The 27697-nt window shown below is 43.3% G+C and overlaps 1 protein-coding gene across 1 annotated transcript in view; it reads left to right on the plus strand.

The window, feature by feature from the left end:
• whrnb (whirlin b) overlaps nt 1-19658 on the plus strand; it is a 37920-nt gene extending 18262 nt beyond the window's left edge. The window contains exons 4-12 of the mRNA XM_068598942.1: nt 2991-3265; nt 4091-4121; nt 4868-5053; nt 6253-6402; nt 6910-6954; nt 11200-11917; nt 15953-16125; nt 17356-17478; nt 18699-19658. Of these exons, the coding sequence (XP_068455043.1) occupies nt 2991-3265; nt 4091-4121; nt 4868-5053; nt 6253-6402; nt 6910-6954; nt 11200-11917; nt 15953-16125; nt 17356-17478; nt 18699-18875 (1878 nt within the window). The 3' untranslated portion in view covers nt 18876-19658. The remainder of the gene's footprint in view (nt 1-2990; nt 3266-4090; nt 4122-4867; nt 5054-6252; nt 6403-6909; nt 6955-11199; nt 11918-15952; nt 16126-17355; nt 17479-18698) is intronic.
• The last annotated feature ends 8039 nt before the right edge of the window (nt 19659-27697 follow it).

Here is a 27697-nt window from a genome sequence, read left to right on the forward strand (position 1 = left end):
ACATCTCAAAATAAATACTGGATCTCACTTTTTGCTGTGTTTGTGTGTGTGTGTGTGTGTGTGTGTGTGTGTGTGTGTGTGTGTGTGTGTGTGTGTGTGTGTGTGTGTGTGTGTGTCTATAATCCAGGGCAGCATACAGGAGCAGTTTGAGCTTCAGTCAATGACAGAGAACTTAGTTCCAACTTGATTCTGACCAACAATCCAGAGCTGGCTTTATTGATAAGCATCTAAATAATCGACTTCATACTTGTCAATAACCTAACATTAAGATTTAAAGTTAACAAGTTGGCTCACAAGCCTCTCCCTGTGCTGGTGTCAGAGCCGTGGCTGTGGAAGCTTTCATTCACGCGTCCTCTCCTCACGGGGAAGTTGCCTTTTTGTCCTGAAGGCAACCTTCCCCCATGTGTGGCAGTAAGATGGAGGGTGGCTGACCGCACGGTGAATGTAAGGCAGTGGCCATTCAAAGACACAGGTGTGATGCTACAGTGCTCATGAGTGATATCAGGTCAGGCCCAGAGGAGCTGCTATGATGGAAGTTGGACTAACTTTGATTCTGTGGACATCTTCAAGGATTACGTATCTATTTAAACATCGTTCTGATGCTGCTCTTCTTCAGTTTACTGTCCATACCAACCATCTCTGAAACAGATCATCTTTTAGACTCCATGCACTGATTCTCCAGGTTTGTGGAGGTGTGAAAGTAGGTTGTTTTTGATTCTTTAAGGAAAGGTTCAGTCACTTTTAGTGTGTAAAGTGAGTGCAAAACCTTTGAGCGTTGACGTTGTCCAACCTGCAGTTTGCCACCTGACGCCTCCCCAGACTATTAAAAGGTTCCTGGTTTAAGCAATGTGTTGAAACAGATGCACTAGCATTATACATACAGTATAACTCACCGTATGTTTCTGGTGTTCCTCAGTACAGAACGACTTGTCAAGTAAATTACTTGTCATTCATAGTTTGCTGTGAAGCAGAAGTCTACACGCGTACACAGTTTGAAGTCGTGATATATTCCTGAAGTCAGCTTTGCTGTGAGATATTTTATTTCATGAACAGGAACAGCTCAAAGCATAAATCTGCTCTAAATCTCGATCACATGACCTAAACCATAGATCACTGTGACGTCAGGTTGCTCATCAGACGTCAGGTTGCTCATCAGACGTCAAGTTGCTCCTCAGACGTCAGGTTGCTCCTCAGACGTCAGGTTGCTCCTCAGACGTCATGTTGCTCCTCAGACGTCATGTTGCTCCTCAGACGTCAGGTTGCTCCTCAGGCGTCAGGTTGCTCATCAGACGTCAGGTTGCTCATCAGGTGTCAGGTTGCTCCTCAGGCGTCAGGTTGCTCCTCAGACGTCAGGTTGCTCCTCAGGCGTCAGGTTGCTCCTCAGGCGTCAGGTTGCTCCTCAGGCGTCAGGTTGCTCCTCAGACGTCAGGGTTCAGGGTGTTTATGAAATCAAACCCTTTGTTTGAAGTTACAGTACGCTTGAGGAAGAAAAACTGACCTGAAGACATGAAAAGCACTTATTGCTTTTGTAGAAAGTGAATCAACTGCTGGTCTTTAACATCTTTAAGGTAAGAAACAGACTGAACATGGACCAAAGAAGGAGTGGTTTGTCCCTCACAGGGACCCTTACTACTGAACATGGACCAAAGAAGGAGTGGTTTGTCCCTCACAGGGACCCTTACTACTGAACATGGACCAAAGAAGGAGTGGTTTGTCCCTCACAGGGACCCTTACTACTGAACATGGACCAAAGAAGGAGTGGTTTGTCCCTCACAGGGACCCTTACTACTGAACATGGACCAAAGAAGGAGTGGTTTGTCCCTCACAGGGACCCTTACTACTGAACATGGACCAAAGAAGGAGTGGTTTGTCCCTCACAGGGACCCTTACTACTGAACATGGACCAAAGAAGGAGTGGTTTGTCCCTCACAGGGACCCTTACTACTGAACATGGACCAAAGAAGGAGTGGTTTGTCCCTCACAGGGACCCTTACTACTGAACATGGACCAAAGAAGGAGTGGTTTGTCCCTCACAGGGACCCTTACTACTGAACATGGACCAAAGAAGGAGTGGTTTGTCCCTCACAGGGACCCTTACTACTGAACATGGACCAAAGAAGGAGTGGTTTGTCCCTCACAGGGACCCTTACTACTGAACATGGACCAAAGAAGGAGTGGTTTGTCCCTCACAGGGACCCTTACTACTGAACATGGACCAAAGAAGGAGTGGTTTGTCCCTCACAGGGACCCTTACTACTGAACATGGACCAAAGAAGGAGTGGTTTGTCCCTCACAGGGACCCTTACTACTGAACATGGACCAAAGAAGGAGTGGTTTGTCCCTCACAGGGACCCTTACTACTGAACATGGACCAAAGAAGGAGTGGTTTGTCCCTCACAGGGACCCTTACTACTGAACATGGACCAAAGAAGGAGTGGTTTGTCCCTCACAGGGACCCTTACTACTGAACATGGACCAAAGAAGGAGTGGTTTGTCCCTCACAGGGACCCTTACTACTGAACATGGACCAAAGAAGGAGTGGTTTGTCCCTCACAGGGACCCTTACTACTGAACATGGACCAAAGAAGGAGTGGTTTGTCCCTCACAGGGACCCTTACTACTGAACATGGACCAAAGAAGGAGTGGTTTGTCCCTCACAGAGACCCTTACTACTGAACAGTACGTGTTCATAAAACAGATGTATAAACTATAAATGTATGGATGTTAACTTGTTGTTGCTCCAGAGTGATGTTATATTGTTCTGATAACATTACTTTAAAATAAAAGCTGCAATACACTAGTTTTTACTTCATTATTGAATTTGGTGCATAATGAGATTAATCACAGAAAAATCATGAGATAAATCAGTAAAAAATGTTTTAACTTTGCCCAGCCCTACTTATAATCTCATGATGACACAACCTATTGGCCATCGTCTGAGCCCTGAGATGAGATGAGCTCTGGGTAACCTTCCAGTAAACTGTGTGCAGGTGGGGGACCAGATCATGGAAGTCAACAGTCAGAGCTTCCTCACCATCTCCCACGACGAGGCAGTTCAAATCCTCAAGACGGGACGGCAGCTGCTGGTGAAGGTGAGGGATGTTGGTCGTCTGCCTCACGCTCGCACACTGATGGATGAGACCAAATGGATCTGCGGTCGGCCCATAGCTGAGAGCAATGCTACGGCTAAGCCGAGTCCCGGCAGCGACCCCGCTGTCCCTGTAGGAGTCCAACGTTGTGTCAACGGCAGCGCCTGCAGCTCGCGGTGAGTACTGATGGAGACCATGAGCCACCAGCGACTGTGGCATGCAGCAGCAACACTGTTGTGACACTGATCTGTGCTCCTGTGTTTGTGCTGTTTCCAGACCAGGGAGTGTTTTTAAGGATTAGGAACAGTTGTTCCATGTGTGAACACACTGAGCTTCAAATCCTCAGTCGAAACTGAGTGTAATGAATTATCAGTGTCACTGAACTGATTGTTGTTTTTTGCATTAGAGCGTTCCTCATTTTCCCTTCACAATAAATGGTAGCAGAGATTAATGCTAGCTAGCTGGCCGTTAGCATGCTCATTAACGCACTACTCTGGCATAGAGAAACAGGTGAAATCTGATTGGATGAGCTCTGTAACAGCTGTCAGGCCGAGCTGCTGGGCTGAGGAACCACAAGACAAGATAACAGGGAAAAATAAGACACGTAACGTGTTTATGAAAAACAATCTCTAATAAATAATTTGAATGAATTTAAAATCTGTGGACACTACAGCCGTGTGAGGAGGGTCCCCTCTCCTCCTCACACATCTTCGTCTCACAGCCCTGATGGAGCTTCCTGCTTCAACATTTAGGGAGGATCATTTTTGCCTTCACACGGTGACTCTCTGCTCCACTCTTCATGTCGCTCACATTGCTTCCTGCTCCAGGCTGGCCTGCAGAACGATGTTAATGTTGTGCTTTAATGTTCTGAATACCCTAGAGCTCAAAAGGTATTCATGTATTCATGTACATGCTGTTGCTTTCATGTGTTTCTCTTCATTCAACTTGTTTATAGGAAGAAAGTATTTTGCCACTACGCATTGTTTTCTTCTTTGTTGCAGACCAACCTCAGCCAAAGCTGTACTGGGGAAGGTAAGAAAGCCACTACTGCCTCTGACTCATATTACCACTCTGCACTGTTTGTCACAAAAGATAAGGAACAGGCATGAAGGCAGGTGACGGGTAGGAATGCAGAGCACGCCTTCATTGTCTCTCTCAGGTCTCAGGTTTTGAACGTAATATCAGTTTAACACTTGTCTAATAACACTATTTGCTCACTAAAAGCTCATAAGGACACATTACTTCAAAGAAGATGAAGACAGACTTGAAATATTTAAACCACAGATTTTAGATTTCCCTCAGATTATCCATGCATGTGGTGACACAACGGCCTCGTCAAAAAGCATCTATGGACTTTCTCTTTGCTGTTTCGAGGAATCATCTTGATGGACTTTGCTTCATCACATTTCCTCCTCAGTCTCTCCTCTGATGCTCAGCACAGTGTTTGGAGAGCGATCCCTCTGAGCTACAGAGGGATCTGGTTTTCCTCTCTTCATCCCTGGATTGCCTTCATCTCTTTAGATTATTGTTGTTCTGTCCCTCCAAGCATCCCAACCTTCAACTCCGTACGTGTCAAGAGTAAAGCTTTCTCTCTAATGGCCTTTTCCAGTCTGTTGTTTGACTTTGGAGTCGTCAACATGGAAGCGTAACACGCCTTTAAGCAGCTCAGTGCTGCTGGGCTTGAAGAACGAGATACGTCTTCTGATCGGTATGTGGACCTCACTTGTTTCTCTCTCCTCCTCTTGTCTTCTCATCTTTCCCTCCATCTCTTCCTCCAGCCAGCAGCACACAGAGGTGTCGGCCCGCCAGGTGCTCAGGTGTCTCTGGAGCAGCAGGCCTTCATGCTGCTGACGGAGCCGGAGAGGCAGACCATGGCCTACTACCTGCAGGAGTACCAGGACGCACACATCCAGGTGGAGCCGCTGGCCATGGCTCTTTTTGAGCTCTTCAACACACATGCTAAGGTACAGCAGCTTGTGGGGTGGAGCCTAACCCTAACAGGTTAAAGTCTGGAGCTCCTGAGCTACTAATGGATCATAAGAGCAACAAGGCTGATGTTCATCCAAGTGTTGGTACCACTCTGACAGCCTCACTAGAGCAGCCCACTGCTCCTTTAACACTGAGGATGGGTCATAATGCAGAGAATACATGTCCCCACTGTGGGATTAATCAGGGATTATCAGCTGACCTGGCTCCAGCTGATCACGCCATCCTGACTAATTGCAGAAGTAAAGCACTTACCCTTCGTCACCCTTCAGGTAAACCTGGTTTTCTCTGTCTGCACTTGCTGTAGTTTGCAATGCTAGCACTGTTAGCACGACTCAAACCGCCTTAAAGAGCTCCGTATCAAATAAATGATACCAGAGCTTCAACATCCTCACATGACCCCTTGAAGCCTCGCCAGCAACCATCAGTACGGCGAGTGGGCTCATGGAGGCCGGCCGCTCTTTCTCCAGAGGACCAGATAGATTTCCATATTCTTTGTAAAAATGACCTCTCTTTTGAAAACGCACCTACTTTCACGTCCGACATCCCTGCAGAGGACGTGGAGAACCGGTTGAGTCATGAACCACAAGGTTATATTTTGGTTGTTGGATATGTGACTAAAACACACGCAGTGTTTCCTACATATGATCTGACGAGCCTCACGGCAACATCAATGTCCTGATTCACTGGAGAAGATGAGACAGTGCAGTTCACTCAAAATACTTTCTCCTCATATGCACCCAATGTAAATGTCTACAGAGGGAGCCAGCTGTGAAGCACTCTGAGTGTGACACTTTCTCCCCCAATGAGATGTACGACAGAGAAGAAAGATTACTGTGATAGATGCAGCCATGCTATGACCTGTTATCTCTGAGTGAAGCAGTTATTTGGTGTCCTGTTCTTCTGTAAAACCTACTTATCCCTGTCATATCAGTAACTGATTATTTAGTTATCATTCATATGACAATGATGTGTTTTGACATATCTTTCATTGATGTCTGTTATTTACTTACAGTTAAGACCTTACTCTTTGCAAGTTACATTACGTGTGTTAATGAACCCTGAGGCACAATGTGTAGGATGGGAACGACTTGAAAGAGTTAAACATGTTTAACGTTATAACTGCTCTTTGTGTCATGCATGCTCTCATCTCGGCTGTTCCTCTCCAACCCTGCAGCTGTCCATGTTGTCTGAGGTGAGGAGTCTGGTGGCTCCTCAGGACCTCCAGCTGTACGACAGGCTGGTGCTGCACCGTGAGCGGGAGGAGGCCCACCAGAGCTGGCACCGAGGCCCGGGAGCACCGCATGCACAGGGCCACTGCGACCACGCAGCCTCAGTGCTGCATGCACAGGGCCACTGCGACCAGGCGGCCTCAGTGCTGCATGCACAGAGCCACTGCGACCACGCTGCCTCAGTGCTGCATGCACAGGGCCACTGCGACCACGCGGCCTCAGCGCTGCATGCACAGGGCCACTGCGACCACGCGGCCTCAGCGCTGCATGCACAGGGCCACTGCGACCAGGCGGCCTCAGTGCTGCATGCACAGGGCCACTGCGACCACGCGGCCTCAGCGCTGCATGCACAGGGCCACTGCGACCAGGCGGCCTCAGCGCTGCATGCACAGGGCCACTGCAACCACGCGGCCTCAGCGCTGCATGCACAGGGCCACTGCGACCAGGCGGCCTCAGCGCTGCATGCACAGGGCCAGTGCGACCACGCGGCATCAGCGCTGCATGCACAGGGCCACTGCGACCATGCGGCCTCAGCGCTGCATGCACAGGGCCACTGCGACCAGGCGGCCTCAGTGCTGCATGCACAGGGCCACTGCGACCAGGCGGCCTCAGTGCTGCATGCTGCGGACCACACCCTCCCTGCTACGGTAAGTCTACTGCACAGTGTGACATCCATCCAGGGGCGGGCCGTGACCTGCCAATCAGTCTGAGTCGATCAGCTGTTCAAGCATGTGTGCTATGAAAAAACAAGCTAATAGGGAAACATGTTATCATACATGTAGTGTGTTTGTGAAAAACAATGACGTTATAAAATGTCTATAACTTCTAATTGTGTTTCGAGGCCGAGCAGGCCCTGACGGCCCGCCACTGCTCCTTTGTCAGGTTGTAGACGTCTTGTGGAGTTTATAGGAGCAAATGTTACAGGACTAACACGGGGAGTGTAGACATGAGCACAGTTTCCATCAGATGATCTTCTTCAGGTCAAATAGGAAGTGAACACATTTGTATTTATTAAATGAATGATGATGATGAAGCATCACAGCATCATTGTTATGCTACACCGCCTGTAAAATTATTAATCAGGACATTTATCAGAGTCACAGATGTAACGTAACACTTAACAAAATGTGTTTCAAGTCTGCTCTCCAACACTCAGCGTCTCCCTTCAGCATAAAACACACAATCACAGAAACCCTCGTGATGTCACTTATCATGAGCCTTCCCCATCCATCCATCCATCCATCCACCCATCCATCCATCCACCCATCCCTCCATCCACCATCCATCCATCTCTCCATCCATCCATCCATCCATCCATCCATCCATCCATCCATCCATCCATCCATCCATCCATCCATCCACCCATCCCTCCATCCACCATCCATCCATCTCTCCATCCATCCATCCATCCATCCATCCATCCATCCATCCATCCATCCATCTCTCCATCCATCCATCCATCCATCCATCCATCCATCCATCCATCCATCTCTCCATCCATCCATCCATCCATCCATCCATCCATCCATCCATCCCTCCATCCATCCCTCCCTCCTTCCATCCATCTCTCCATCCATCCATCCATCCATCCATCCATCCATCCGTCCCTCCATCCATCCATCCCTCCATCCCTCCATCCAGCCATGAGAACAATGTTCTTCAGGATCGTTCAGGTAGAAGCGATCAGTCCTGAACGAGGAGCTGGCTTCAGATCAAGAGCAGACGTCAGAATGAGAGTTCACTCAGTTACAGGACATCAAACAGCATCTTGTATGTGAGAGGACTTTCCATCCCCAGCCTGCTCCTTTCCTTTAGAGGTGACAAAGCAGAAGGTTGTTGTCGTGATCTGCTCAGCCGCGGTTCATTCAGGGCGTTGAGGAGTCTTTTACATCACAATCAGTACTTCTACTCTCACTGCATGCAGGACTTTTACTCCGTGTCGTGGAGTATTTTCACCGACTAAAGAAGGCGGTTGTTCCAGAGACAACTTCTGTTACTTAGCGAGGCGACTGTGACTCAGCGGTGCACAGAGTCCTGAAGGACGGCTCAGTGTGGATGTTGGATCATTGTGATGGGCAGCGTGCAGTCGCCCCTGACATCCCTGGGCTCTGGGAATGAATGGATGAATGAAGACAATTAGTGTTGAGACACTTTGTCAGAAGACTAGAAAAGTGCTCAATAAGTACAGTATTTACTGTGAGGCATTCACAGCATTTACCATCTTACAGATGAGCAATGAGAGCAGGATGCTGGGAAGTAAAGCGGTTATGGGATGCGCTTGGCCGGCACAACAGGGCTGTACAGCTGGTGATAAGTGGTACCGTCTACTGAGCACCAGTGATACTGACGACCAGAGACGCCGGCCAAGAGCCCAAAGGACATTAAAAGCCTGTTCACACATTTTTGGAAAGAGATGCAAAAGAATCAGCTGCTGTCACCAAACTTAGGACTCAACATCCTTCACCCTCCAGATGGCACGCAGCTTACTTGTTGTTTGTGTTTTTCTCAGGTTGCAAAGTGGGACTAAAACATACGGTTGCTCTTACACAACCCGTATGGAGCATACATGAAACCTCCAGTCAGTGCATTGCATACAGTGACTGAGATAGCAGTCAGATAATATGATGACAGATTATTGATTGTGTTAGCTGTGGCTGTTTATGCTGGAATAATGCTTTATGAATGATGCATTCAGTGTTTATTCATGGTTTACTAATGCTAAATAGTGTGTACTTATAAACTGATACCAACTCATGAAACGCTCCAGGTCCTGTTGTTAAGGTGTGTGTGATGGTGAAGATGTTCTAAACATAGCACTGAGGCTGCTATATTGGCAATATACACAACTACCTGGTACACACTACTTCAAAACAATGTGCACTGTACTGAGCTTACTGGTGTATTCTGAGTCACTGCTCTTGCAGTAAAAAAACACAGAAAAGATTGTACTCTCTCTGCATGCTGCATGAAAACGCTGGAGCCAGATCTGCATTAACGAGATGAACCATACCCACATGTTCCACATGTAATCCTGCAGTACTTCAATGTGTTCCACATGTAATCCTGCAGTACTACAATGTGTTCCACATGTAATCCTGCAGTACTACAATGTGTTCCACATGTAATCCTGCAGTACTACAATGTGTTTCACATGTAATCCTGCAGTACTACAATGTGTTCCACATGTAATCCTGCAGTACTACAATGTGTTCCACATGTAATCCTGCAGTACTACAATGTGTTTCAGATGTAATCCTGCAGTACTACAATGTGTTTCACATGTAATCCTGCAGTACTACAATGTGTTTCACATGTAATCCTGCAGTACTACAATGTGTTTCAGATGTAATCCTGCAGTACTACAATGTGTTTCACATGTAATCCTGCAGTACTACAATGTGTTTCACATGTAATCCTGCAGTACTACAATGTGTTTCACATGTAATCCTGCAGTACCACAATGTGTTCCACATGTAATCCTGCAGTACTACAATGTGTTCCACATGTAATCCTGCAGTACTACAATGTGTTTCACATGTAATCCTGCAGTACTACAATGTGTTCCACATGTAATCCTGCAGTACTACAATGTGTTCCACATGTAATCCTGCAGTACTACAATGTGTTCCACATGTAATCCTGCAGTACTACAATGTGTTCCACATGTAATCCTGCAGTACTACAATGTGTTTCATATGTAATCCTGCAGTACTACAATGTGTTTCAGATGTAATCCTGCAGTACTACAATGTGTTTCACATGTAATCCTGCAGTACTACAATGTGTTTCACATGTAATCCTGCAGTACTACAATGTGTTTCACATGTAATCCTGCAGTACCACAATGCATCCTGTTTCTTTCAGACTGGTGGCACACTTGGTGGACGGAAGGAAAAACAGCAGGAGCAGAACTTGAATGTCTTTAAAGACATTAAAGTGGTATGTGTCATTTGCCAATGTTTTAATATGCATATGCAGGGACAACTGGTTTATCTGTGAATGATGTCCATACACAGTCAGGGCCATGAGTATTTGGACTGTTTGTTCCTAATTACACGACTGCAATGTATTTAAAATAAAGCAGTCAATATCCGGTTGAAGACTTTATGGCTTTATTTCAATGTACATAACCAGTAATTTACTGCAGCCTCTTTCAGAAGCTGCTGGTTTAAAATATAAAGCATCTGCTCTGAGTTCTGACTGGAAATCCTCAAACTATTGTTACGTAGAAAGTCAAGTACATGAGTAGAAATAGTTGACGTCCATTGGTCAAGGTCACCTAAACATATACTAGAGTTTACAGCTGTTTCTATGGATGAAGAAGTTCAAGAAGTAATTCCTACTAACTCCATAGGAATGCATAGGCCCCTATGTGTCTCTATTACTGATGAGTGAGAGGCTGCTCTGGCATTACTGAGGGCCTCCTTATGTCCACCATGACGTCTTCATGCCTTCATCATGACGTCTTCATGCCTTCATCATGACGTCTTCATGCCTTCATCATGACGTCTTCATGCCTTCATCATGACGTCTTCATGGCTTCATCCACCATGACGTCTTCATGGCTTCATTCCACCGTGACGTCTTCATGGCTTCATCATGATGTCTTCATGGCTTCATCCCACCGTGACGTCTTCATGGCTTCACCATGACATCTTCATGGCTTCATCCCACCGTGACGTCTTCATGGCTTCATCCCACCGTGACGTCTTCATGGCTTCATCCACCATGACATCTTCATGGCTTCACCATGACATCTTCATGGCTTCATCCCACCATGACATCTTCATGTGAAACAGTCATTGATTAAGAGCATATACGTTTTTTTTTTTCAACAGTGGCTGACTCTGACAGAAGCCAATCGAATCTAATTGATTTATTTTCATTGACAGGATGAAATGCAGGCTTCAGATGAATCTTCTCCATTCTCCAAGACTGCCCTCTTCCTGGCTCAGAGCCAGCCATCCAAGGAGAAGGAGCATAACCAGAAGCCTTCAACTCAGCGGTTGCAGCCCGGCTTGCTTTTCACCGGACCCACCTGGCTGCTGCAGGACTGCCTCCACAAGTCGCTCAAAGCCCTCCCCAGCACCCAGCCGCCCTCGCCAGTCTCGGCCCACCGCACATGCTCTGGTGCAAGCCACCACGCTTCGCTCAATGCACTCCATCACACATGCCAGAGTTCCCTTCAACTCTCGAAAACTGAACACCAGAACAGCCCCCACTTCGCTCATCACTTCCACGACCACGCTGCCAACCACAGCCGGGCCGGTTCGGGACACCGGACCTGCCCAGGCTTCCTGTACCAATCCTCTAGCTCTGCTAAGCCGGAGGCCTCCGTCCAACTGGCTTCCAGATCCAGCTCCTATGAAAAGTCCTGCTACTTGTCAAAGTCTGCGTCCTCATCCAAGGCAGCATCTCCCATGCAATCCCCTCACCCATCGCCCCATCTGACGCCATGCCCCTCCCCCTGCCCCTCCCGCCGGCCCGCTTTCATCACATCGACAGCTCCACCTTGTAGTGCTGACCAGCCCTGCTCACCTGCCTTTACCCGGAAAGCCATCACCACCGACATGAACCGGCTGTCTGCAGACTCCACACAACAGCAAAGAGGTACACAAGTTGTGTGTCGGTGAGGGTTTGGCTGTGGGTGTTGACTTCCTGTCTAGTGATGTTGAGTAAAAAAGCCACGGTATTATATTATTCTCTCATAACACGTGTGTGAGGAACTTCATCTGTTATTTAACCACTTGTTCCAGCTCTATTCTCTCTGTTGACATTATCGTTGAACAGTGCATGAATTTTTTCATATTTGGCTCTTTGATCGTTTATTTTTCTGTTCCTTCATTTGGGTTGTGAGTCTCTTGTGGGTGCTTTGTCTCCAAGCAAAGTTTAATATTGAGCTTTTAAAAACCGTCTGACCACATGAGACATACAAGTTTCTTTTGGAAGAATTAACATAAGAGAGTCTCTTGAGACTCTGGTCTCAATATCCACATTTCTCTTTTTTGGAGAACGCCATGTGAAGTAACTTTTCTCTATGGCTGACTGTTCATCCTCTCCTCCAGTCTCTCTCGTCTGTGTCTCTCACTCGAGCCGCAACGCTTATCCGAATACGCATATTTGATTAGCCGAGTTGCATCACGTGGTCTGATTTCCATACACGTGATTGGTTGGTGTGTTTCTTCGGTATGTTTTTTGGACCGCTGTACGGGTGCATGGACATGGACCACAGTTGTGGGGTGTCGTCCTCCCTGCATGAAGGCTTGAAAGATGCACTCACAAAGCCTGGATAGGGCTTTACCAGCCACACCATCCCGTAGCAAACAAAGATCTCTTCAGTGCTTTCAACATAACATACCAACGCACAAACTGGGCAAGGCAGATGTGACTTTGCCTTGGCCAGGATGGAAGACACAAACCATTCAGCTGTGTAATCCCCGACCTAGAAGAAGTCCTTAAGATCTTGGGAACAATGTGAGCTTGGTCTCGAGGATGCCTCGTTGGGCCACATAGCAGCGAGCACATGGGGTGCACAAGCAGGGAAGCTAGTTCCCATATTTTCTTAGCTGGGGTCAGTGCACACAAGCTGTTTTACATGAGAAGGCCCTCGTAGGAGAGCGCTCAGAGGCTCGACGAGAACCCTCTCCACTTCTGCACCAATGGTAGTCCCCAGGGCAAGGAGAGCAGATCTGTCCCAGTGATACAGGCAGGACATGACGGGCAATGAGAAAGTGCTTTAGGCGACTACACCGCTGGAGGATGGCAGTCAATGCGCAAATCTACTTTTAAAGATTTTAATAGGAAAATGCATGCTTATGATTGGAGGAGAGTATTATCCAAAGAGTCCAGTACATCTTGGAGCCTGTATGAGTCAAAATGAAATACAAAATGATTAAAAACAGTTAAATGTTTGTTACAATTAACTTTACAACCTCTCCCTTTTATTGGCTATAAGTTCAGTGAAAAACAAAAGTCACACAGTGTGTTACATATACCACTATATATTAATATAAATTAAGACCAGCATGGCATCCAGCCAACACAAGCCTGGAGGCTATCACTTATAATGGCTATCACTTATAATGGCTATCACTCGTAATGGCTATCACTTGTAATGGCTGTCACTAGTAATGGCTATCACTTGTAATGGCTATCACTTGTAATGGCTATCACTAGTAATGGCTATCACTAGTAATGGCTATCACTTGTAATGGCTATCACTTGTAATGGCTATCACTAGTAATGGCTATCACTAGTAATGGCTATCACTTGTAATGGCTATCACTTGTAATGGCTATCACTAGTAATGGCTATCACTTGTAATGGCTATCACTAGTAATGGCTATCACTAGTAATGGCTATCACTTGTAATGGCTATCACTAGTAATGGCTATCACTTGTAATGGCTATCACTAGTAATGGCTATCACTTGTAATGGCTATCACTAGTAATGGCTATCACTAGTAATGGCTATCACTAGTAATGGCTATCACTAGTAATGGCTATCACTTGTAATGGCTGTCACTTGTAATGGCTGTCACTAGTAATGGCTATCACTTGTAATGGCTATCACTAGTAATGGCTATCACTAGTAATGGCTATCACTTGTAATGGCTATCACTTGTAATGGCTATCACTAGTAATGGCTATCACTTGTAATGGCTATCACTAGTAATGGCTATCACTTGTAATGGCTATCACTTGTAATGGCTATCACTTGTAATGGCAATCACTAGTAATGGCTATCACTAGTAATGGCTATCACTTGTAATGGCTATCACTAGTAATGGCTATCACTTGTAATGGCTATCACTTGTAATGGCTATCACTAGTAATGGCTATCACTAGTAATGGCTATCACTTGTAATGGCTATCACTAGTAATGGCTATCACTAGTAATGGCTATCACTTGTAATGGCTATCACTTGTAATGGCTATCACTTGTAATGGCTATCACTTGTAATGGCTATCACTAGTAATGGCTATCACTTGTAATGGCTATCACTAGTAATGGCTATCACTAGTAATGGCTGTCACTTGTAATGGCTGTCACTTGTAATGGCTGTCACTAGTAATGGCTATCACTTGTAATGGCTATCACTAGTAATGGCTATCACTAGTAATGGCTATCACTTGTAATGGCTATCACTTGTAATGGCTATCACTAGTAATGGCTATCACTTGTAATGGCTATCACTAGTAATGGCTATCACTTGTAATGGCTATCACTTGTAATGGCTATCACTTGTAATGGCAATCACTAGTAATGGCTATCACTAGTAATGGCTATCACTTGTAATGGCTATCACTAGTAATGGCTATCACTTGTAATGGCTATCACTTGTAATGGCTATCACTAGTAATGGCTATCACTAGTAATGGCTATCACTTGTAATGGCTATCACTAGTAATGGCTATCACTAGTAATGGCTATCACTTGTAATGGCTATCACTTGTAATGGCTATCACTTGTAATGGCTATCACTACTAATGGCTATCACTAGTAATGGCTATCACTTGTAATGGCTATCACTTGTAATGGCTATCACTTGTAATGGCTATCACTAGTAATGGCTATCACTTGTAATGGCTATCACTAGTAATGGCTATCACTAGTAATGGCTATCACTTGTAATGGCTATCACTAGTAATGGCTATCACTAGTAATGGCTATCACTTGTAATGGCTGTCACTTGTAATGGCTGTCACTAGTAATGGCTATCACTTGTAATGGCTATCACTAGTAATGGCTATCACTAGTAATGGCTATCACTTGTAATGGCTATCACTTGTAATGGCTATCACTAGTAATGGCTATCACTTGTAATGGCTATCACTAGTAATGGCTATCACTTGTAATGGCTATCACTTGTAATGGCAATCACTAGTAATGGCTATCACTAGTAATGGCTATCACTTGTAATGGCTATCACTAGTAATGGCTATCACTTGTAATGGCTATCACTTGTAATGGCTATCACTAGTAATGGCTATCACTAGTAATGGCTATCACTTGTAATGGCTATCACTAGTAATGGCTATCACTAGTAATGGCTATCACTAGTAATGGCTATCACTTGTAATGGCTATCACTTGTAATGGCTATCACTTGTAATGGCTATCACTAGTAATGGCTATCACTTGTAATGGCTATCACTTGTAATGGCTATCACTTGTAATGGCTATCACTTGTAATGGCTATCACTTGTAATGGCCATCACTAGTAATGGCTATCACTTGTAATGGCTATCACTTGTAATGGCTATCACTTGTAATGGCTATCACTTGTAATGGCCATCACTAGTAATGGCTATCACTTGTAATGGCTATCACTTGTAATGGCTATCACTAGTAATGGCTATCACTAGTAATGGCCCAATGACCCATCAGTCCCAAAATGTCATAATTCCTTTTAAATAATCCAATAATAAATAAGTCTCAAATTAAAGCCCAAACCAGTATTATTAAGAGGTGGAAGCTGTTTATCCCACACAAGCACACAAGATGATGTCTTGTAGTTTCAATGCTTGGTTATAATCCTTTTTTAGAGAGCAACCCGTGTTAGGGTTTAGACAGCGGGTGTGATCGTATGTATTGGTGTGTATTGGTTGTTGTATAGCGTAACCATTACGGTGTCTCATCCAGGGGCCACCCTGTCCCAGCTGTCCGACAGCGGCCAGACCCTGAGCGAGGACAGTGGGGTGGATATAGCCGAGGCAGGAGGCCTCAGCAAGGATGGCGGTCCTCGGCCCTGCAAGAACCAGCAAGGCCAACTGGAACAGCCGGGGACCCATGCGCTTCTTCCAGGGACCAGACAAGTGAGGGGTTCACATTGTCACTAAATAATTCAAGAAATCATCAGCGTCACCATGTTGCTCGTAGCTTTTATTCAACCCATTCATCAATCAAACAAACGGAGGAACTCTCTCAACGTGCATTCAAGGAGAAGACTGTTACACGCAGAGTCACATCAGAGGAAAACAACATGGAAAGAATTTGACAGTAGTTTGAATTTGATTTCATTATCAAACTGTAATAAGATGGTCTTGTTTAAAAACTAAATTGGATTGTAAGCCAAGAAAGGCAGAGGCTCATGTGTAGGACGTTCACATCCTCCTGGGGCCGGTACTTCAAAATGATCCTCCAGGATTAATCCTCCTGGATTGGATTAAATCCTGATCTGATCCCAAAAAACGGTATTTCAAAGCAAATCTGATCCTGAAGATTCAGATTTGGGAATCCAATCCTGCCTCTGATCCGGAGAACAAACTGCCGTTGAGTATTTCAAAACTTTAGTGGGAAATCTGGATCAGTTTGATCCTAAAAATCTGGATTACCCTGATCCCACCTCAGAGGTGGATTTGAGGGAGATGACATGTAAAGGTTTGAACAGATGAAGTGTAGCTGCTCCCAAAGTTTATTGTTGATGCAGATATAGCTCATCTTCACTGCTGTTGGATCAATGTTTATTTTCTTTGTACGTTCCTTTTGTTTTTCAGCAAACAGTGAAAAACTAAAGTAAAAAACCCGCTATTTATGTTTGATTTTGAATATGAATGTCTTATTTAAGTAACTGTGTAACCCACTGATAAAGGACTGAAAATCAGTCAGATGTATTAACATGCATTCAGCACACACACACACACACACACACACACACACACACACACACACACACACACACACACACACACACACTCTTCATCTTCACAACCAAAGCTCAAAGGTTATGCACTTTGGAGCAGGTCTGTGTTAACTGGCTGTTTTCTCTTTCCACAAACATCCGGAAAGAAAAACAAATATTAAGGTTTTCGGGCACTTTTCCTTTTGTTGACAACTGTCTCCTAAAAAGATGTACAACACATTTTAAAATCTACACACAATGCCTTAAGAGTAAATGCATTAAAATGTGACGTGTGGACCGTGACATACAGACGCTAGCATATGTACTAACTTGTTAGCTCCTTAACACAGAAGTCAATGGAGCAGCAATAAACAACAATAAACCAAACAATACTTCTCTTTGTGTTCATGTCTGGACCCTGCAGAGCGGCTCGCCGGTTCCCACAGCTCTCTTGGTACGAGTGGTGAAAAATGCCAACACCCTCGGCATCGCTATCGAGGGAGGAGCCAACACACGGCAGCCATTGCCGCGCATCGTCACCATTCAGGTGAGGCGGTGGCGTCCGGCTGATACGCAGGCTGAAGCCGTCGTTTTGTCCCAATGTTCAGTCTCAATACTGAAAATTACTTGAAAAAAGAACATGCAGAGAAAATATTCATTCAAGAGCATCGATGTTTCCCTTTTTAATTTAATCTCAAATTCAGCATCTCATTAAAAAACACCTTTCACAATGCGTTTCAGGACGATGACGGACACAGTTTAGGATTTATTAATTCATTATTGATGCTTCTTTTCTTCTCCATCGCTATTGTGAAGTCCACACACAAGCGCTAAGCTAGAAAAATACAATTTTGAAAACTAAATGTCACTGCTGACCTTCATGTTCATTGATCAACTTCCTCTTGATGACCCCGGTGAGCAGCGTCCTCTTTTAATCAGAGAATCGATGGTTCGATTCCCGTCTCCGCTAGTCCATGTGTCCTTGTGCAAGACACTTAACCCCAAATGTACCTCTGTCTAGTATTGAATGGTATTTCATGCATGGAATCGGCGCCGTAGTCTTTCTGCCGTTCTTAAACCTTGAATGTTTCGAGTCTCTGACTCTTGATTTGATGTGTTGTATGATATCTATATCTATCTATAATATCCTATCTCTAGGAATATCGAAAGATGGATTTGAGGAGTGGATGCTTTGCTTGTTTCACAATGGTCTTGACTCTGAGAGGTTGAGACTAAGGCAGCACGAGATCAGAGTCTGAGTCTCAACCTCTCAAAGTCTGAGTCTCAACCTCTCAAAGTCTGAGTCTCAACCTGTCAAAGTCTGAGTCTCAACCTCTCAAACTCTGAGTCTCAACCTCTCAAACTCTGAGTCTCAACCTCTCAAAGTCTGAGTCTCAACCTCTCAAAGTCTGAGTCTTGCCTCAGTCTCATCCTCTCTGGTCTTGTGAAGACTCGGAGGTCTTGACTACATCACTGCTATCACCAGTTTCCTTTCACTCCACCTGAAACCCTTTCAGTAAACATCATCACTCTGCAGAAGAGAAGGGATTCATGGCTCCATCCTCTCTTCCTTCCTTCAGTATTGTCCGGTCTGAGCAGCTCTCCAAGGTGTCGTGGAACTCCTGAACGCTTTCCTTGTACTGTTAGACGGCTGAGACGCGTTTCTACTGACGGGTCACTCTGAATGTATTGTCATTAAAATATGCTAGATTCCTAAACATGTAACATGACTGTTTCCTTTCCTCCTCCCTTCCCTCATGTTGACAGAAAGGCGGCTCCGCTCATAGCTGCGGTCAGCTGAAGGTCGGTCAGGTCATCCTGGAGGTCAACGGCGTTCCCCTGAGAGGTCGCGAGCACAAGGAGGCGGCTCAGATCATCGCCGAGGCCTTCCAGACCCAAGAGAAGGACCACGTCCACTTCCTGGTTGTCGAGCCAGGCCTCTAGCGCGAGGACTCTGCCTTCACGGGACTAAGACTCTTTTTAACGGAACCGTATGGACTCCACAGACGTGTCCTCATGGCCCTCTTTTGAAATGGATCGGTTGGTGAAAATGTATTTTAATAATGCGCTCAACACAAATATTTGCACAATTTAAATTCAGAAAAGGATGAGACATTGTTGTTTCCCATGAGTCATTTGTGTTTCAGTGGTTCAAACCCTGGATGTTTAGTATGTTTCACAAAAGGACCGGAGCAGAACCGATGCTGCTTGACAACAGACCAACACGACGTCGTTCTGGTCTGTGACGTCTTCAAGCGTCTGGTGTTTGTTGTTCTCAATGTGCAGAGCTCCCTCCATGTTGTGTTAATCACAGCAGCGATGTATTCCAGTTCTGTCTGAAGGCATTAATATCACTTACTTCTATTTATTTTATTGGGTATGTTTTTGGTATGAGCCGTGTACAAACCACGGGCCAAAGCCTCCACAGTGGAGATGATTATGGTCTGTAATGTGTGAGAGACGTCTGAGGCAGGAAGCCAGATGTGTGCAGAAAACACAACTCTGGTGGATCTTTATTATTAATAATAATCATAATAAGAAGAAGAATGCATTTTATTTATATAGTGCTTTACTCAAAGTCACTTTACATAACAGTTAAAATATCCTAAAAGACAAAACAAATAAATTTAATGAGCAGCTTATTGATTATACTCAAGTCCGAATATCTTGATATTGAAAATATAAGAAAAGAAATTAAAATAGTAAAAAGTAAAAGCACCAGTAACAACATGATATATATATATATATATATATATATATATATATATATATATATATATATATATATATATATATATATATATATATATGTATACACACACACACATATATATATATATATATATATATATATACATATATATATATATATATATATATATATATATATATATATACATATATATATATATATATATATATATATATATATATATACATATATATATATATATATATACATATATATATATATATATATATATACATATATATATATATATATATATATATATATACATATATATATATATATATATATATGTATACACACACACACATATATATATATATATATATATATATATATATACATATATATATATATATATATATATATATATATATATACATATATATATATATATATATATATATATATATATATACATATATATATATATATATATATACATATATATATATATATATATATATACATATATATATATATATATATATATACATATATATATATATATATACATATATATATATACATATATATATATATATACATATATATATATATATACATATATATATATATATATATATATATATATATATATATATATATATGTTTTTATGAACTATTTGTGACTTTGTATAGCTGATCCAAGAGGAATTTCTTTTTGAAAGAGTTTATTTAATTATTTAAAAACTAGGTTTAAAACTTATGTATCTCCCATAAGCAGCCAGTTAACAATGATGTTTATGTTTGCAGTTTTGGATCTTAAAATGAAAACATGAATTTTGAAATGAGATCAAAACAGAAAATGTCACTTCATCATAGAAACATGTTGACAGGTTCTGGAACTGAAAATTAATCTCATGTATGTCTCAGAACAATAACTGTTATGGTAGAAATGTGTTGGTGTCGCTCCAATGGAGGGTTGGAAGTTGCACTCTTTGTTCAAAGCTGAAGCTACATGACTGATCATTTTTAGTGTTGCATTTATTGTTGTATATTGAAAATCAATTACAGTCCAATAATGTCCACTATTCAATGCTTTCTATTAGTCAAAACTATTGTATGAGCTTTGCCAAGTCTGAGAAGATAAAACTGATGACATCGGGGGTTTCTCAGCTTGCAGACTACAAATGGATGATCACAAAATAACATTCATATAACTTATAATAATGTTGGAAATGCAGTGGTGGATTTACCATGGAAGGTAGATGACCACGTCAAACTAAAAGATATCGCCTGCATTGTGGGACATATAGGACTTCTTTTCCTACACACAACTTACTCTCAGAATAGCTCAGTCTCTGACATCTTAGAATGATTCAACCTCATTCAACTTTGTGTATCATATTTTACAGAAAGTTGCTCCTCATATTCCTCTGTTGACCTACAGATGTCACGTTCCACTTGTTACATACAGTCTTTTCAAAATAAAAGTATGTCTTCAACTACCTGGAAGGATGACCAACAACATGACCAACAACATGACCAACAACATGACCACCAACATGACCAACAACATTACCACCAACATGACCAACAACATGACCAACAACATGACCAACAATATGACCAACAACATGACCAACAATATGACCAACAACATGACCAACAACATGACCACCAACATGACCACCAACATGACCACCAACATGACCATCAACATGACCAACAACATGACCAACAACATGACCAACAATATGACCAACAACATGACCAACAACATGACCACCAACATGACCAACAACATGACCAACAACATGACCAACAATATGACCAACAACATGACCAACGTTACCAACAACATGACCAACAACATGACCAACGTTACCAACAACATGACCAACGTGACCAACAATATGACCAACAACATGACCAACGTTACCAACAACATGACCAACAACATGACCAACGTTACCAACAACATGACCAACAACATGACCAACGTGACCAACAACATGACCACCAACATGACCACCAACATGACCAACAACGTGACCAACAACGTGACCAACGCGACCAACAACGTGACCAACAACATGACCAACAACGTGACCAACAACGTGACCAACAACATGACCAACAACATGACCACCAACATGACCACCAACATGACCAACAACATGACCAACAACGTGACCAACGCGACCAACAACGTGACCAACAACATGACCAACAACATGACCAACGTGACCAACAACATGACCAACGTGACCAACAACATGACCAACAACATGACCAACATGACCAACAACATGACCAACGTGACCAACAACATGACCAACAACATGACCAACAACATGACCAACGTGACCAACAACATGACCAACGTGACCAACAACGTGACCACCAACGTGACCAACAACATGACCACCAACATGACCAACGTGACCAACAACATGACCAACGTGACCAACAACGTGACCAACAACATGACCAACAACATGACCACCAACATGACCAACAACATGACTAACGTGACCAACAACATGACCAACGTGACCAACAACATGACCAACAACATGACCAACGTGACCAACAACATGACCAACGTGACCAACAACATGACCAACAACATGACCAACAACATGACCAACGTGACCAACAACATGACCAACGTGACCAACAACGTGACCAACAACATGACCAACAACATGACCACCAACATGACCAACAACATGACCAACGTGACCAACAACATGACCAACGTGACCAACAACGTGACCATCATGACCAACATGACCAACAACATGACCATCATGACCAACAACATGACCACCAACATGACCAACAACATGACCAACGTGACCAACATGACCAACAACATGACCATCATGACCAACAACATGACCAACAACATGACCAACAACATGACCATCATGACCACCATGACAAACAACATGACCATCATGACCAACAACATGACCACCAACATGACCAACAACATGACCATCATGACCAACAACATGACCACCATCATGACCAACAACATGACCATCATGACCAACATGACCAACAACATGACCATCATGACCAACAACATGACCAACAACATGACCAACAACATGACCATCATGACCACCATGACCAACAACATGACCATCATGACCAACATGACCAACAACATGACCAACAACATGACCATCATGACCAACATGACCAACAACATGACCAACAACATGACCATCATGACCAACAACATGACCATCATGACCAACAACATGACCAACATGACCATCATGACCAACAACATGACCACCATGACCATCATGACCACCATGACCACCATGACCAAGGTGACCATCATCAGTCATTGAGAAGTTGCAGGGAGGCGGGTTGCTGGATGGGGATGAGAGATGTTTAGTTGCTGTTCTTTACTTCACGATGAGTCACAGTAGACAGTCACTTGGGACAACAGCAGGAAATGCTCTTAAAGTGTAAATTGGGCAGATTCTATTGACAATGGTCGGTTATATTTTTGTAATCTCTTGACATAATCCCACTACAGTAAGATACATATGATTATTAGAGTGATAAGATGAGTAATGCGACAAAGAGTCTGCGTTCAAGGACGCTGCTTGTTTTTTAGTTTTTGTGAATGCCAAATGTTCAAAAACGATATATTTTACGGAGAAATATTTATATAGATGTGGTGTGTATATATATATATATATATATATATATATATATATATATATATATATATATACATATATATATACATATATATATGTATATATATATGTATATACGTATATATGTATATATATATATATATATATATATATATATATGTATATATATATATATATATATATATATGTATATATATATATGTATGCTGAGAGGTTAGAGCCCCTTGTTAAACACGACTCTGTAACCTCTTTGTGATGTAGCTGAAGTGCTAACATCTCTTATTATCTCTTATTATCTTATCTCTTGTTTTCTTTCCATATCACAGATATCTCAACACAAAATATTGAACGAGTCACATATTCGTGGCTTGAATGTTTTTTGTGTTTTTTTCACTTGGCATAAAGAGTGTTGGGGGACATATGGAAGTATTTTAGATTTCCAAAGACACAATAAAGAAGTCTGATAACATGTTATCTTGCACTGGAAGTAGTTGTTTGGAGTATTTTGTACCTCAGTAGAATACTTCTCCAGGTTTGTTGATTCATATGAAGATGCAGCTTCAATAGAGAAGCATGGACACCAGATGTGTTAACAAGTAAAAAGGCCCAAAAAAAGAAAGAACAAGCTTAGATTTCTGTGAGAAAGTAGTATAGAAAATATCCAACCAAATACAGAATGTGCAGCTGTTGATGTTGACCCTTTTTGTGTCACATTCTCATTATCAACAACTCCCATATTTGGATGTGGTAGTTAATGTAGTTAAAAGTAATATTTATATAATACTTATATGGCCTGATTTGTATTTTTAATTTGCTCCGTCCTTGTGGTGCAGATGGAGAAGCTCTGCCAGGTGATGATGTCACCGTGAGGACGCCAGTGAGCGCTGGACGACGTGGAAGGTTTCATGTGTTGTGTTTAAAGGACCTGAAGGCTTCACATGTGCAGCATGTTATGTGAGCGTAACATCTAAAATACTTCACCGTTCAGCATCGCTGAGTCGTCCTTCATTCAGAGCATCGGTGGTTTGATCCCCGGCTCTGCTCGTGCACATCAATGTGCTCGCTGTTCCTGCAGCTTGTGAACGTGTGAATGCTCATAGTCCTGATGGGCCGGTGCAAGCGTTCACATAGGAAACAATACAACACCTCTAATCTCAGATTACATGAGCAGAAGAAGAAGTGGGCGGGATTCTAGACGCTTCAGGTGGTAACTCGCCCGCACGGCGTGGTCCTTCTCCTCAGATGCTCTGACTGAGTGGGAGTCCTCTTACAACCATGGCTTGAGGAAGGAGCCATGACGTCACTTCAAGGCTTCACAGCTTTCATGAAGGACGAGTCTGTCATCAGCGTTTGGCTCCACCTGGTGGCTTCATGAGAAGATACAACCCTGCATGAAAATAATGTATCACGACAGTTTGGATGATTTGAAATGGTCCTTTATTGTCACACTAGCATTTCATTATCACAGCAAACAATGAAGCTGAACTGTAAGTAAAGTACAAAACATTTAAAATAACGAAACCTGTAATTATGAATATTAATATTATTATTGACGACTATCATCCACGTCTTACTAAACCTAGCCACGCCAAGGTGACCGAGGTAAACAAATCCTTTCTGTTTCCTCTTCTGAGCCGATGCAGGTCACGGGGAACCATCCAAAGACTCGTATCCGGCAGCGGAACGAGTCCTTCACCTCCTGACCGAGTCTCTGGGTCAATGTTTGGTTCTCCTGCCGGATCCGAGTCTGCGGATCCTTTTCCACGTGATCCTGTTTCCTCGGCTGAGCCGCGGTCCCGACGAGCGGCCACGAGAAAATGAACGAATCGCTCACCAACGACACGAGACGAGCAGCTATACCTTCAAATGATTATGACACCAGGTTATTACAACTGATCATGAGCCAGCTAAACAAACACATTAAAATGAAGCAAATACATGTGACTACGTTATGATTCATAAGCAGTGGATATTCAAAATACACCAGAGCTGAAGAGTAAACAGTTGAGACTAAAGGGACTGTGATCCCTTTGCGTTCAGATCTCTACTTGAACGATCTGACTCGCGTCATGAGGTCAGGTCACATGCCAGCCTGCTGCACGGTCCGGTTGGTTGTTCTGAGCTGAACACTCATCACGTGTTCCTTCTGAGACTCGTCTGAGGATAGAGACGCATGTTGTAAACATTACAGTCCTTTTTGGGGAGAAAGCAGTTTGAAAAACACTGAATGACTCTTTTAATGGAAGCATCTGCATCAGCGAACAGCCGTCCTGCAGCGAGACGTGAACACACTCATCCTGTCACAACTCCACACAACAGTCTCACTACCACTACTTTACATCAAACACAGGGAGCCAAAAGGAAAACACATCGCGACAAGAAAGGAACCTGCTGTGTGCTGAGACGGTGAGCCACAAGCCCAGAAGACGGGCGACTCTCCAAAAGCCGAATCTGCAGCATCAGAATCACATGAGATCGATTCCCAGGTCAGAAAAAACACTGAAAAACTGCTGCTGTGTCCATTATAGCATGCTAGCTCCTGAGATGAAGCCTGAACACCTAAACACTGAAAGAAGGTTGTGTACAGGTTGGTGACAAAGACAATACTCAGAAACATATACACAACAATATGTCCATAAGTCTGCATAACCAACACAATGTTGTTCTGTCATCACTGAAGCAGTGCAATAATTGTCAGTTTGCATTTATAGCCCAAAATCCCTGAACATCATCCATTCATCTAAACTACTGAACATACATGACCTTTCCAAAGGAATACATGTCTCACAACATACAGAAGACAATATTCAATACGAATCCAGTCGCGTCCCATAAACGTTGATCAAGATGAATTCACTGAAACACAGTTTGGTTCATGAGGCGTGTGTTTGTGTCATGGAGGTCAGAGGAGGGAGACTCGTCTTCTTCACCGCTCTGTTCTTCTTTCTCCAAGTCTTTGAGAGGAGGAGGAGGAGGAGGAGGAGGAGGAGGAGGAGGAGGAGGAGGAGGAGGAGGAGGAGGAGGAGGAGGAGGAGGAGGAGGAAGAGGGACTCAGTTCAGCCTGAAACAAACAAGACGGCATACAATCACTCTTTAGTAAAATGCTTTGATTGAAGTATTGAGTCCACAAATATAATCTATAAATAATGATGTTTCCTTGATCAACCCCCAACAATACATCATAAAATATTAATCTGAGGATATTGCACTGAAGTGTTTGGTTGCCTGAACTCGACTTCCCAGAGATCCGGAGGTTTATTCTGAAAAGACACTACGGATGTAACGAGTTCCCTCCTCGTCCAACAGGAACAGAGTCCTGGTTTAAAGCTTCGACCGTCAGGGAAGACGTTGGAGTCGCAGCCGCTTCAAACGATGAGGCCGACCGTGACGTATGATCCAAACATCTGATTAAATATGCATGAGGTCATCCCTGTTGTTCTGGCTGTTATTACTGTTGAACATGTTGAGATTCATTCACAAAGTACAGCCATAGACGTAGACGTAGATGTAATCATAATCATAATTATAGACAAAGACGTAGATATAACCACAGACATAGACATAATCATCGACATAATCATAGCTACAGCAGAGTTTGGTCTAGTTTGAAGTATTCCTTTCAAAAGCAGAAGGAAACTCAACGTTTCTCTCCAGCATCATAACTTTAGCAGTGATCCCTCATGTGGACTAAATCAATGCAATGTCATTACTTAATAAGTACAATGTTATCAAAACTGAAGAGATGCAGAAAACAATAACAATAAACCTGAATTGTAATAAACTTTTAGGTTGTTCGTCTAAAATAGTCAAAAAATAAATACTCTGGGTATTCTGATTCAAGTATTTTAAAATCTATAATGTTAAAGTTTTCAATACAACTGATCATCATTTTGTACAGGAAATGTATTTGAAACTAATTGAAAGAAAAAGTTATTTATTATAGTCATCGTGCATTTTGAGTCAAGACGAGAATTTTACGGCGGGCGGCGTGACCGACGCGTTGACCAGCGAGTCTGCTGCGACATGAACGGAGCGTTTGAGGCGCGTAAACGGAGCGTTTGAGGCGCGTGAACGGAGCGTTTGAGGCGCGTGAACGGAGCGTTTGAGGCGCGTGAACGGAGCGTTTGAGGCGCGTAAACGGAGCGTTTGAGGCGCGTGAACGGAGCGGTGGACGCGGGGCGAACGCGTGCGAGTGGAAATTTCCCAACTCCAGCCCCAAAATCGTCATAGTTGCGTCAGCCAATCAGCGTTGAGATGTTCTGCTCGTCACCGCCGTCCTGGATCCACTAATGCAGAGAGGACTTCAGGCTATGGGTCGGTTAAACACATTCCCTTGAAGATGGATGTGAGAGGTGAAGAAAGGGATCCTGCAGAGGTCAAAG

This window comes from Clinocottus analis, unplaced genomic scaffold (genome assembly GCF_023055335.1).
Source record: "Clinocottus analis isolate CAN_PGR_092001 unplaced genomic scaffold, fCliAna1.0.p SCAF_41, whole genome shotgun sequence".
NCBI lineage: Eukaryota > Metazoa > Chordata > Actinopteri > Perciformes > Cottidae > Clinocottus > Clinocottus analis.